The sequence below is a fragment of the Dendronephthya gigantea genome, unplaced genomic scaffold, assembly GCF_004324835.1.
Source record: "Dendronephthya gigantea isolate DGI-Jeju-01 unplaced genomic scaffold, DenGig_1.0 000266F, whole genome shotgun sequence".
Taxonomy (NCBI): domain Eukaryota; kingdom Metazoa; phylum Cnidaria; class Anthozoa; order Malacalcyonacea; family Nephtheidae; genus Dendronephthya; species Dendronephthya gigantea.
This window is the reverse complement of record NW_021163276.1, coordinates 101047-114703: the sequence shown is the minus strand read 5'-3', so window position 1 is coordinate 114703 and position 13657 is coordinate 101047. Positions and strand designations below refer to the sequence as shown.

The 13657-nt window shown below is 40.3% G+C and overlaps 2 protein-coding genes and 1 pseudogene across 2 annotated transcripts; all 3 read left to right on the top strand.

Moving 5' to 3' along the window:
- Positions 1-1484: 1484 nt before the first annotated feature.
- Positions 1485-2262, top strand: LOC114541115. The gene is made up of 2 exons (XM_028561094.1): positions 1485-1511; positions 1579-2262. The coding sequence occupies exons 1-2, from the start codon at positions 1485-1487 to the stop codon at positions 2260-2262; spliced, it is 711 nt and encodes a 236-aa protein (XP_028416895.1).
- Positions 2263-2314: 52 nt separating this feature from the next.
- LOC114541114 lies at positions 2315-5307 on the top strand. Its single transcript, XM_028561093.1, has 4 exons — positions 2315-2495; positions 2984-3797; positions 3911-4496; positions 4618-5307. Exons 1-4 carry the CDS (start codon positions 2315-2317, stop codon positions 5305-5307), a joined length of 2271 nt encoding a protein of 756 aa, XP_028416894.1.
- A 4170-nt stretch (positions 5308-9477) lies between these two features.
- Positions 9478-13345, top strand: LOC114541099 (annotated as a pseudogene).
- The last annotated feature ends 312 nt before the right edge of the window (positions 13346-13657 follow it).

Genomic DNA, 13657 nt, shown 5'->3' with positions numbered 1-13657 from the left:
AAAATTTCGTCCGGTGGCGTTAGTTAATTAATCACCTCCAGTTAGATGATCGATGGCGGACGTGACATGAAGACAGCTTTCAGTATTATTAATACAGAAACCATGCAGTGAAAGTGTACTGAAATTTGTTTTACATGTTGCTCAGACTTTGTTAGCCAGGAGAGTTCATAATTCCGATTTTGGGGGAAATAAGGAACGTATTACTTCACGTACATAGGACCTCACTAACTACTAGTATTTGTGGTAAATATGCCTAGTCAAATTTGTCAGTGAGTGCATGGTTTAACTTATTTCATTTTAGCATTCTGAAAATTATTTATTTAATATTCATTAAATTTATACAGCCAGTACGATCAGGAAAACAGAAATAAATCAAAAGGATTTGGCAGCCAATCAGTTTCTTCTTTCTGCTGAATGTATTCCATATTTCGAGCCTAACTGAGTAAATTACAAGTATGTAATACACAGCATTTAATAGTACGAAACCGAGTAACCATGCCCATTTTCTTCACAATATATCTCGGTCTCTGGTTGTTTTGTCTAGTGTTCGAGAGCCAGCGTTAGCTTTTAGCTTTGTTGTATATATTGCGGCAAGAAGTTTGTCTAAGCAGAATATTATGAATACACTCATGCGGAATACCCCGGTTTTAACCCAAAAACCTTGTTCATGAAGGTTATTGTTGTGAAATTACCCTCCCAAATGAGTCAATCAGTAATAGTGCTATCATTTCCATACAAAAAGTTCAAAGTGGACATTTATCCGTGTGAAAAAAAAATTTTTGCTGCCGCAGCAAGCGAGCCTGGGGCGAGCGAGCAAGGCAGCAGACCTAATTGATGTAGTTGGGGATTTTTTAAATTTTGCTTTAGCGCATTGCATTGTGTTCGAATATTAGATAGACCCACAATGCTATGCGTGAATCAACTTTATATAATTATATTGTTTGCCATGTGCTTCAATGTGCTTCCTTTTCCATTGGGCATTCTGGTGAACAGTTGAAGAATTTTGTGATTGCCAGTTTCTTAGCTTTTTACCCTCATTTCATCGCAGATTGTTGTAGGTCCCCGCGCAGCGCCGCCAGTTCCGCGTGTAGCAGTTACGTTAGCACTTTATGTAAATATAGTTTAGTTGTTTGTAAATACGTCACAAGGACACATTGCTGATTCGGCACAAAGACACGTTGTAATGTAATATAGCACTATTAATTAACGCTTGCATTGAATTTTGATACAACTTTTGAGTCAGATCGTAGAGGAAGCATGGACTCACGCTGTAAATAGAATCTTTAAATAAACGATAGAATACAGTCCCCTGAGTGGTTTTTTTACGTGGACCAGTGTGCGCGGGATCGATTGGGGATTCTGCAAAACAGTGGTCCTTCGAACCGGATTTGTGAAAGGTGAACGAGGCTGCGGACAAAGAGCGAGTGATATTTGCGCTGCCGTCGTGTGTAAAAGATTTAGCGTGAAGTTGAACAACGGAAGGTATGGACGATCTGACGAGGAAAAGACGGGTGAGAGGAGCTCATCGAGCTTCGGCTAGTAAACTTGTAGCGAAGATAGTTGAAACGATTCCGAGAGCGATTGACGAAAGCAGAAAGGGATTTGACATGGCTGAGACAAAGCCAGGTCACGTTACGAGAGAAAGTCAAGAGGTTAAAGGAACTCGATGAACAGATCATTGACATACTAAGCGCCTCGGGAGATGAAGACGCTGAAGCACAGCTCAATAAAGAGGTCGAAAGTTCAGACGAAGCGGTCGCAGAATTTGAAAGGACATTGATGAAAATCGACGACGCGCTGCGGGAATCCGGTGAACAAAGACTGCCATTGTTGACGACGCCAGACGAAGGAAACCTAGACCAGAGCCGTATATCGACAGCCAGTACGGGAAAGATCGTCAGAGCAAAGCTTCCGAAACTAAAGCTTAAGAACTTCAACGGTAAAGTATGTGAGTGGCCCGAGTTTTGGGACGGGTTTTCAAGCTCGATAGACAACAATGACGCATTGTCTGACGTTGACAAGTTTGCATATTTGCGCGGATATTTGGAAGGACCAGCGAAGTCTACAATTGCCGGCTTAGCGTTAACAGGGACAAACTACAACTGTGCAGTGGAATTGCTTAAGAAACGGTTTGAAAAGAAAAGCATAGTTCAACGAGCACACGTGAATGAACTCATACAACTGCCGGCAGTTTACAAAGAAAGGGACAGCAGAGACTACGGAAGTTGTTTGACAGCTGCGAAACGAATAACCGCGCCTTGAGAGCCCTGGGGGTGAACGAGAACTCGTATTCCGCTTTGTTGTTCCGACGATCATGGAGAAGCTGCCCGAGCAGTTTCGCTTGACTATTACGAGAGGGCAGAACTTCCTGGAGTGGTCAATGGAGGAAATGCTACAAGCCTTTGAGAAAGAGCTCGAACTACGTGAAGCGCACGATGCGGTGGGATCGAAGTCGGGTCGAGAGTACGAAAGAAACGATGGGAGTTCGGCGTCGGGTAGAAAATATGGTCAACAACATGGAACTGCATCCACGTTAATAGCGAGTGAAAGGAAGGAAACTGTGCTTTCTGCCTGAAGATCCACAAACACGAGAACTGTGAGGGAGTAAAGGATCCGAAGACACGAAAGAGTTTGGCTCGCAAATACGGTAGATGTTTTGTTTGTTTGTCTAAGGTCATAGAGCCAGTAGTTGTAAGGTCGAGACAAATGTAGTGTTTGTGATGGGGCTCATCATGTTGCACTGTGCGAAATGAGTCCTAAGAGCGAGGGTAAGCATGACGAAATACCCAAGCCTAATGACGAATGTAAAAACGTACCCAATAACACGAATGTGCATGTGACTACTCCTAATAGTAACTTGCATGCTGGAACTGGTAGCCTGGTTGCCTTGCAGACTGCACGTGGCGTTTTAAGGGGGGAAAGGGTGGTTAAGGTGCGGGTCTCTTTGACGCGGGAAGTCATCGTTCCTTTGTTACTTCCAAAGCAGCTGGTCTCGCGAATCCCAGGGGTATAAGAAGGGAATTGTTAGGAATTAATACGTTCGGTCAAAAATGCGTAAAAGCCGAGCACAGGGAAGTGGTTGAATTAAAGCTTGAACCTCTTAACGGAAATAAGGTTATCACACTGGAAGCATTTGTAGTGCCGGAAATATGTAGCATAGGAAATAGCCATGTAGAGATAGCGCGGAGGGAGTATAAACATCTGGAAGGTATATGGTTTTCAGATGTTTCTAAGTCAGAAGATGAGTTAGAAGTAGATGTTCTGATAGGGGCAGACTACCTTTGGAGCTTTCAGACAGGGACAACCAAGAGAGGTAAATCAGGAGAACCTGTTGCTATAGAAACAGAATTAGGGTGGGTTTTATCAGGACCGCTGAGAGTACAAGACATTGAGAGAGCGGAGCCAGTCCAAGTGAATTTTGTAGCACAGAGATTGAGTAGTGAAGACAGTTTGGAGAGTAATGTGCAAAAATTATGGAGTTTTGAAGGGTTAGGCATTAGTGAGGAAGATAAGGTACATGAAGAGTTTTTAGATGAAATATCATTTACAGGAAGTAGATATTCAGTCAAACTGCCCTGGAAGGAGAGCCATAAGAAGTTGCCTGACAACTATGCAAATAGCTTAAGTAGAATGAAGGGTCAGCTGCGACGACTGAGGAAAGAGCCAGCATTGTTAGCAGAGTATGATTCTATCATCAGAGACCAGGTAGAGCGAGGGATAGTGGAGCCAGTATCTGCATTAGAGAAGGTTGAAAGGGTTCATTATTTACCACACCAGGCAGTATTCGCAGGGAGGCAGTGACCACTAAACTCCGGATCGTCTATGACGCATCATCCAAGGAAGGTAAGTCTGGGACATCGCTTAACGACTGCCTACATGTTGGGCCTTCTCTCAATCCATTATTATACAGCATATTAATACGGTTCAGAGAAAATAGGATTGCTTTAGTTGGTGACATAGAAAAGGCATTTTTGAATGTTGAAGTAGATAAGGCGGATAGAGATTGTTTGAGATTTTTGTGGGTCAATGATATAGAAAGTGATAAGTTGGAGATAGTTGTTTATAGGTTTTGTAGAGTAGTTTTTGGAGTGAATGCATCACCATTTCTACTGAATGCAACCTTAAGGCATCATTTAACAAAGTATAACGAAATAGATGCTGCATTTGTAAGAAAGTTGCAGGAAAGTTTTTACGTTGACGACCTGGTCAGTGGTGAGAGTACGGTAGAGAAGACCTTTGAACTTTATGATAAGGCTAAGACAAGAATGGCACAAGGGGGTTTTAGATTAAGGAAGTGGTTGACCAACAGTGAGGTGTTAAGGAGTAAACTAGAGATTCACGAAAAAGATCAGGGTTCGTCAGAACAAAGCATCAATGATCAGGAAACATATGCTAGGTTATCTTTGGGAGCAGTAGGGGGTGAGTCAAAGGGCCATAAGGTTTTAGGGCAGGTGTGGGATAACCACAAGGACGAACTGAAATTTGAAATTTCCAAGGTGGGAGAAAAGGCAGAGACGTTATCGCCAACAAAGCGGAACCTCCTGAGCATTTTAGCCAGTTTGTTCGATCCTCTAGATAATAAGTCCATTGATAGTTAGTGCCAAGATCTTATTCCAGGAGGTTTGTAATAGTAAGACGGGTTGGGACGACAGCTTTAAGGAAGAGCCTTTAAGAAAGTGGGAAATCTGGTATAGGGATTTGATTGAGACCAAGGAAATCACTATTCCTCGATGCATATACCAACATCCAGCGGAAGAGGTTTTAGGGTGCACATTACATGGGTTTGGCGACGCTAGTAAGAAAGCATATTGTGCGGTAGTATATGTTGTTTATTATACAAATGTAGGAAGTTATGTCCGCATGTTAACATCAAAGGTAAGAGTAGCACCTCTTAAAACAACTAGCATTCCAAGGTTAGAGTTAATGTCTGCGAGGCTCTTAGCGCAGTTACTAAAGTCAGTGAAAGATTCATTAGAAAACCAGGTTAGTATAGATAATACGAAGTTGTGGCTTGATAGCATGACAGCACTCTACTGGATAATGAACAACGGTGAGTGGAAACAATTCGTCCGCCACAGAGTAAATGAAATCCTGAAATTAACAAACAAGGAGGATTGGGGACATTGTCCTGGGGTGGAAAATCCCGCGGATATAGGGTCTAGGGGTGTAGTTGCTTCACAATTGAAGGATAACAAGCTATGGTGGGTGGGGCCTGAGTGGCTTATTAGGTCTAAGGAGGAGTGGCCGAAATTTGAGGCTGCTGCCAAAACAAGTACGGTCTTAGAAGAAGAACGAAAGTTTCCGTAATGGTCGTAGCTAGTAGTAAAGAGTTAGCTAGTATAAGCAAAGTGATAAATCTGGAGGATTATGGGACAGCGGAACGACTTTTCAGAGTAACAGCATGGGTACTTAGGTTTGGGTTCAATGCACGAGCAAAGTCTAAGGGCATGGAAAAGCGCTGTGGAGAGTTGACAGTAGAGGAGCTTGACGAGGCGGAAAATAGATGGATTAAACAGGCTCAGGCAGAGTTAAAGGAGGCTAAAAAGTACGCCCAGATTAGTAACAGTCTAGGCTTGATGGAAGAAGGAGGTATCATAAGATGTAAGGGTAGACCTGCGTAACTCTGAGCTAGAGTACAACACGAAACACCCAATCATTATTCCCAAGGATAATAGATTAACTGAGCTGATTGTCAGAAAATGTCACAGTGAAGTGCACCATTGTGGGGTTAGGGCAACCTTGGGCAGGCTAAGGACGAAATATTGGGTCGTGAAGGGAAGGCAAATGGTAAAGCGAGTTATAGGTAAATGCGTCACCTGTAAGAAATTAGAAGGAAGGGCATATGGGGGGAGACAGATGGCAGATTTACCAGGCTTTCGAGTGAAGGAAGCTGCTCCTTTTTCTAATGTGGGAGTATATTTTGCAGGTCCATTGTTTGTTAGGTGTTGCACCAAGGCATCCAAGAAGGCGTATATCGCATTATTTTCCTGTTGTGTGACTCGAGCAATACATTTAGAGCTAGTGCGTGATTTGTCTGCGGAGACATTTCTGTGTTGCATGAGAAGATTTGCAGCGAGAAGAGGAATGCCGAGCCTAATAGTGTCAGACAACGCCAAGACGTTTAAGGAAGCAGAGAGAGCAGTAAAGAAGTTGTTTAATCAACCTAAAGTAAAAGCAGAATTATTAACGAAGCGAGTAACTTGGAGGTTTAACCTAGAAAGATCCCCTTGGTGGGGAGGGTTTTTCGAGCGAATGGTTAGGAGTGTTAAACGATGCCTCAGTAAGGTTTTAGGCAATGCCAAATTAACAGTAGATGAACTTAACACAGTATTAGTAGAGATAGAAGGCACATTAAATTCCAGACCATTGACAAAAGAATATGAAGAGTTCGAAGGCGATGTATTAACGCCATCACACTTAATTTACGGAAGAGCAATTAATTTCATACCACGGAGGGAGGTAGCTAGAGAGGAAAGTAGTTGTGGAGAAAGATTCAAATATATTACATTGAAATTACAACATTTCTGGACCAGATGGCAAAGTGAGTATCTCATAGGGTTACGAGAATTTCATAAAAGTGGTAATCGAAAGGCAAGAAGTTTGAAGGAGGGCGAAGTAGTTGTAGTTTATGGAGAAGGAGAGAAGCGAGGCAAGTGGAAACTAGGGAAGGTAGAACAGCTAATTTTAGGAAATGACAGCGAGGTTAGGGGAGCTAAGTTAAGAATAGCAGGAAAGGGTAAACCAGTTTACCTGAAAAGACCGGTGCAGAAACTTTACCCGTTGGAAATTCAAGCTCGACCGGGTGGGAACGGGACGGAAGGGAATTCCCCTTCAGGTGAGGCATGGGGTTCCTTGCATGATCTGCATGAGCGTCCGAGACGAGCTGCTGCTGAGATTTCAAAAGCGAAGACAAGGGCGATGCTTGATTCATAGACGTGTATGAATCAAGGTGGGTGGGATGTTGTAGGTCCCCGCGCAGCGCCGCCAGTTCCGCGTGTAGCAGTTACGTTAGCACTTTATGTAAATATAGTTTAGTTGTTTGTAAATACGTCACAAGGACACATTGCTGATTCGGCACAAAGACACGTTGTAATGTAATATAGCACTATTAATTAACGCTTGCATTGAATTTTGATACAACTTTTGAGTCAGATCGTAGTGGAAGCATGAACTCACGCTGTAAATAGAATCTTTAAATAAACGATAGAATACAGTCCCCTGAGTGGTTTTTTTACGTGGACCAGTGTGCGCGGGATCGATTGGGGATTCTGCAAAACAGATTATTACATTCGAAGATTATTAATCGAGACTGCAGGTAAGCAAACATGATCATGTGCCGTTGATCACAAATATATCTCTGAATAACAACATGCTCATGCCTTTCGCAGAGCCAGCAGAGGCTAGTGAGGCGGAGGGTAGTCGCAGTCTTTATGCGTTTTTTTTAAATCCAAAGGAATACATGTTACAAAAAACCGCAGTATACATCTGCAAGTACAGTTGTGAGAAACCATGCATTCGACTACTTCGCCTCCTTCGAAACTTTTCGCTAACGTTTTCCCCAAGTCTATTATTATTATTGGCGAGAGGGGTAAAGTCGAAGAGACAGTAAGTGTGGATACGTTCCATTATAACCAGGGAGCAGCGTGGCAGCGTCTTGAAACAACTTAGCATCAAATGTGGTATAACAACTGCCTAAAATAGACAAAACACTTCTCGACGTTTCGACCTGAGGTCCTTCGTCAGGAGAGTTAATATGAAAATATATAGGGGAGAGCACATTTGATAAACAGCTAAGAGTTAGACTAATTATCTTAGCGGTGAAAGCCGGTGATATACTGGCCTATTAAGATGCATTAATTCAAATCCATGTTAAAAACTTTAATGATTGCTGGCTTTGCTTTTCAATTTTTTAGTCTCAAAAATTAATTATGGTGCATGTGGTGTTTATTTTTAAGGACTTCCTTGCGTCGTTCACACAGGACGTGAATTCCTGAAATTGGTCGTTGTAAACAGAGCGTTGTAAACAGAGCGTGGGCGACGTCTAAAACTCTTGTAGGTCTTTATAATTATTTCAGTTTTTCTTTCCAATGATCTATTGTATTGATAGCCGCCGTCATCGTGTTCCGGTGCAACTATATATAGTTTGATAATATGTATTAGCTGTGGTCGAACATAGAAAAATCGCGTCGGAAATTTCGCCGGAAGATAAAAATACTTTGTTAAAACTTCTTTTTGTGAGTACGCATGTCTCGTTATATAAGTGGCTATACGTATAGGTGTTGCATCTTTTGAAGCCACAAAGACGCACGCTAATCTTGCACGAAACACACTTTATATTCCGTGTCCAAGAGAACAAACATTGTCATTGACGTTAAAGTTTTTTCAAACTGTGCCCATGTATAACATTTCTTCAGAAGAGTCCACATTCAAGAATTACCGAAGCAAAACACTATTCAAAGGAGTAAGTTTAAAACTTAACTTTTTATGCATTTGCAAAGTGTTGCTCGCGAAGAAACATTTCAGGCAGCAAGAATATGGAATCCAGAAATTTTTTTGCAATCAGCAAGTTGGCTATTTACAGATATACTTCAGCCCGAATATTTTCAAATTAACAATTTTTCCCTATACGAGGCGAATAGTTTTCAGAACATATCGACGCCGTGCATAATATTTCAGTTTAGAAGATAAAGAACTCAAAATAATACCTTGCAATGATAAATATCCTAAACTGGCTACTCAATTTCATAATAGACAGCAGGGTCGCGGTTATGCTAAGCTCTTTTAGATTGAATTTTTTATCTTTCATGAGCTAATAACCTAAATACTATATGCACTAAATATGCGTATATCTGTGCATGGCTATATTCAGTATTTATTTCTTTTTATCACCAATACCTTGGAATAGATAATATATTTCTAATCATGCAGGGGCTTAAGCTGTTTTGCTGCAACACCAAAGTAGCTACGTGCATATGGTGTTCATTGAGTGTGCATGCAATATGAATAAAATTTTATGGCTTTAATCACTTTTACACCGATTTTACTTGGCGACGGTGCTCGCCAGGAGAACTATGTGATAGGACTGATAGGGTCCTGACGGCTTTTCACAAAATTCAATAAATGTTCTCAAATTCCTCATGCTTTCAAAAACTATTAGCACGAAATATGCTTGCCAAATGTTTTAGAGAAGTCAATTCCCACGTCGGTTTAGTTTTTTGTGTGTATTTTTGTAGCTATTTAAGGTACGTTTGTATACATTATTTGTTCTATATGCGAAAATTTGAGTAAGGGTTGTACCACAGACATTATGTTTATACAAGTTGCGCGCCTGCAATAGCCAATAGGGCCGTTTAGGGCGTCTTGTGTTTGGTCAAGATTTCGAATAACAACGTGGATATCTCAGATTGCGGGCTGGTTGGGGTCCAACTTCTTAGAAATTATCGGGAAAAACTATTTGTGTATTTCAGTACATCGGGAATGAAGTATATAATTACGGTGGAAACCGGGAATCTTGCTGGTGCTGGTACTCGTGCATCTGTTGCAATCAAACTTATTGGTAAGAACGAAAAATACAATACCATCAACCATAACTACGTAGTTCAACATTTTTCAAACAAACAGTGATGTCAGAACCATGCACGGGGCATTGGGGACACGTGGCCCCAGCAAATTTTAAAGAGCGTCCTTTTTTCACCAAAATGTGTCCATTTTTCAATGTGATCTTTGCACAATTGTGCCCTTTTATCGTTTTAAAAATGTGAATGAACCTAACTGACAACTGATTTTAAGAGAAACTCGTTCAGAAGAACAAGAATTTATGAATTTATTCACCCCGATAAATGTTCTATTTACACAAAAAAATTATAACCCAGCTATAGAAAATTTATATAATTCCACAAAGAGTGCTCTTTTTTCGAGATATTTCCCCCTAGAAATTTGTGCGACCCTGGATACCAATTTGCTTCCGCCATCCCTGAACAACACAGAATCTAATTTGTATAGTTTTCGTCTGATGTTCTTTGCTTAATTAATATAGCTTCACCAGTCGTGATGCATCTGTTTTAGACAACAAATATCATCATGCTTTACGATATTCCCAACATAAACAAACCTTTCGCGCGTTAAGGTCGACACAGACCGGACGCGAAGCGGCAACGCGACATGAATTTTCAGTTTTACAGAAGCATATAAATTAAATTCTGGAAGCCAGATTTGGAATCTATGGACGCTAGAGCAGTCAAAATGTATTATTGTTATGTAATCTACAAGAATATAATGATAGTTTAAATTTATTTTTTATTTTAAAAATAAATATTGTTGAAAATTCGCGTGCTGTCTGTGTGGGCCTTTACGCTAAACTCGACCCCCAACGTAAGATTACTTTAACATTAAAAGATTGTAAATTTTCTATACAGTCATATCAAGATGCCATATTTACCTGAAAAGTCTTATATTTAGGCAAAAATGGTACCGAAACATCAGAATTTCCACTCCGCAAACATTTTCACATCGATTTTAAGAGAGGAGAAATCGATACGTATCATGTAGACTGCATTAAGATGTTGGAGAGATTGCAATGATCTATTTGAACAAGCATCATGCCTACATAAAGAATGACTGGTACTTGGCAAAAGTTGTTATTGAGAAGGAGAATGACAAAAGCAGCAGTTACACATTCCCTTGCTATCGCAAGATCATTAAACCTGTGGTAGTTTACGAAGGAAAAGGTACAAAATATTGATCCTAAGAGTGAGATTAAAATTAGATCGGTCTTTGAGGCCAAATATTATTCATAACTCTGTATGCTTGTGGATTTAGTTGAAAAATTCTTATTGAAAGAAATCAAACATCAAATATGTATAACCTATAATTTGTATTCTCATGACTGAACTATTTATAAAACTAGCACGCGTACATGATAGAATTATTATAATAATATGATATATAATTTCGATATATAATAAGTGAAGTCGAGAAATTGATAAGCCCCCAGTTTCATTTAAATTTCATTTGCTGGTGCTAAGGACTTGCATTATGATAACCTGTGTATTCAAATCAAATCTTTTAGCGATATTGCCTAATTCAAAAGAGAATGTAACCACCTTAGCTGAACAGCGCAAGAAAGAAGTTAGTGAGAACAGAGAGCTGTACAAGTGGGGCTCTGATCCAAGGTACACTAAGGACCTTCCTGGATTTGTCGAAGCGAAGAACCCGTGGTCACTACCAGAAGACGTGCAGTTTACCGACGAAGCTATAGCGTCTCTTTTCGAAGTCAGCTTAGCAAGCTTTGCGAATCTTGGATTGAGCAGCCTTTATGAGCTTTGGGACTCATGGAATACCCTCGATGATTTCAGAAACCTCATTACTCCCGCCATCGAATCGTGTCTTCCTGATGCTGCAGATTATTGGAGAGATGACGTGTGGTTCGGATCACAGTTCCTCAACGGCTCAAACCCTGAAGTGATCAGAAAGTGTAAGAAGCTGCCTCAAAATTTTCCTGTCAAGGATGAAATGGTGAACAATCTTCTTGATAGGAGATATGACTTAAATCAAGCTATCAACGTAAGCAACATAACGTAGAGGTTCATCCGTCACACATTTAGAATGTACAACATGCACGAGCCAGTTCCTGGGCATTTTTCATCAGTGTTTTCATTGATATAGGAGGGCTTGATTTTCATCGTTGACTACGAAATTCTTGAAGGCATCTGCACAATGAACAAACCAAAAGATAAACGCTATATTGCAGCAGCTATTGGGCTTTTCTATTTGAGGAAGAATGATGAGTTGGTACCTATTGCCATTCAATTGGGGCAACAACCTGGAAAAGAAACTCCAATTTGGACACCTCAAAAAGATACTGGGTGGGATTGGATTATGGCAAAACTATGGCTCCGATGTGCCGATACACAGTATCATCAGGTTAGAGCTATCATGCAGTCTATTTTTAAAGTTCAATTTCTATATTTTGCACGTTGAAAAACTTCCAGTTTCATAGCAAGTCAATTAATATATAATTATATAGATGATCACACATCTTCTTCGGTGTCACTTAATGATGGAACCAACCGCTGTGTCCTCTTGGCGAAATCTTCCTTCAGTTCATCCGGTATGGAAACTTTTGTATCCCCACACGAAGGGAATTATGGCCATCAACACGCTTGGGCGAAACACGTTGATTGAACACGGAGGTGTGGCGGACAAGGTGCTAAGCATAGGAGGTGGCGGTCATATTGCTTTGATGCAGAGGCACTACAGAAACGTTACATTTGAAAGTTATGATCTAAAGAAGAACCTTACTGAACGGGGTGTCAAAGATCTGAAGAAGTTTTACTACAAAAACGACGCTTTACTTCTCTGGGATGCCATCCACCAGTTTGTACAAAATATTATATATATTTACTACAAAGATGACAAATCCATCCAAAAGGTATAAATTTTGGCGTTTGACAGACTATAGAACAGAAAATTTCTAATCAGTTATATATGGGACATTTACGCGACATACAGTATGACTTTACTGTATGGGCTGTATGAATTTCTTGCGTGATCAACGTTACACCTGTGGGATGTATGCAAAACTGACTCACCAGAGTATTTGTCTTTATAGGATAATGAGATTCAAGACTGGATTCGTGATCTTAATACCAACGGCTACCCATCTGGAGGTGATAGTGTGGATAAGAAAATCCCGAGCACATTTACAAAGCGTGATGAGCTAATCCACTTTTTGTGTATCGTAATTTTCACCTGCTCTTGTCAACATGCTGCTGTTAATTTCTCTCAAATGGCAACCTACGGTTTCCATCCTAATTCTCCCAGCTTGATGCGACAACCACCGCCTACTACAAGAGGAAAGGTTGACAACAATCTCATCATGGCTTCGTTGGCAAATAAATACCAAGCAGGAACAATGGTTACCGTTGTGAAAGCCTTAACTACCATCTGTCCGACGGAGGTGAGTATTATATAAAAATAAATCCATCGGCTATATACGATAGCTAGTTAACGCTATGAGAAATACGACCCAATACGCGAATAATGCAACAATTTGTCGTCGAAACGAAACCTCTTGTTAAAGGAACGAGCCTCTATAATGGCAATTTTAGTTAACTCCGGTAACTAATGAATTTCTAAAAAAGGAAGTATTTATTTTTCAATTTAGAAATTTCTCGGTGACTTCTCTGACAGCTTGTTTGGCGATGTTTCGGCACAAACCGCTATAGCAAATTTTCGGAGTGAGCTTAAAAAGATCTCGCAAAAGATTAAAGAGAGAAACAAAGGTATGATCAGTCCCTATGCATGGTTGTTACCTGAAAAAGTCCCAAACAGCATCGCTATTTAAATGAAATATACGAACAGTGCATGCGTGGCAACCTATAAACTTAGAGAACGACGAACTGATTTTTGTATTTAATTCATTAATGTAATCGATATCTATTGTAAAACTATTAATAAGTTATGTAGTGGAACTTCGAAAGTGATCTTTTTATCGTCTTGTCTATGCCGCTTTTAGTATACTGGTCTTTACTATTCATTGTAGTGAGCTCTAATTTCCACAGTTTCCTTATCTGTAGAAATTATAGACTCCTTTCGATAAAGAAAGTCAGAGCCGTATGTAAAACAAATTAATACCGGGTTCCTAACAATGGTAGCA

What these genes read in the sequence shown, in the direction of transcription:
- LOC114541115 (XM_028561094.1), top strand. Translation starts at nt 1,485, where the DNA reads ATGGACGATCTGACGAGGAAAAGACGG. An exon ending in ATCTGACGAGGAAAAGACGG is followed by an intron (nt 1,512 to 1,578) that starts GTGAGAGGAGCT and finishes CGATTCCGAGAG; the next exon opens with CGATTGACGAAAGCAGAAAG.
- LOC114541114 (XM_028561093.1), top strand. Translation starts at nt 2,315, where the DNA reads ATGGAGAAGCTGCCCGAGCAGTTTCGCTTGACTATTACGAGAGGGCAG. An exon ending in CGATGGGAGTTCGGCGTCGG is followed by an intron (nt 2,496 to 2,983) that starts GTAGAAAATATG and finishes TTACTTCCAAAG; the next exon opens with CAGCTGGTCTCGCGAATCCC. An exon ending in GCAGTATTCGCAGGGAGGCA is followed by an intron (nt 3,798 to 3,910) that starts GTGACCACTAAA and finishes ATTATTATACAG; the next exon opens with CATATTAATACGGTTCAGAG.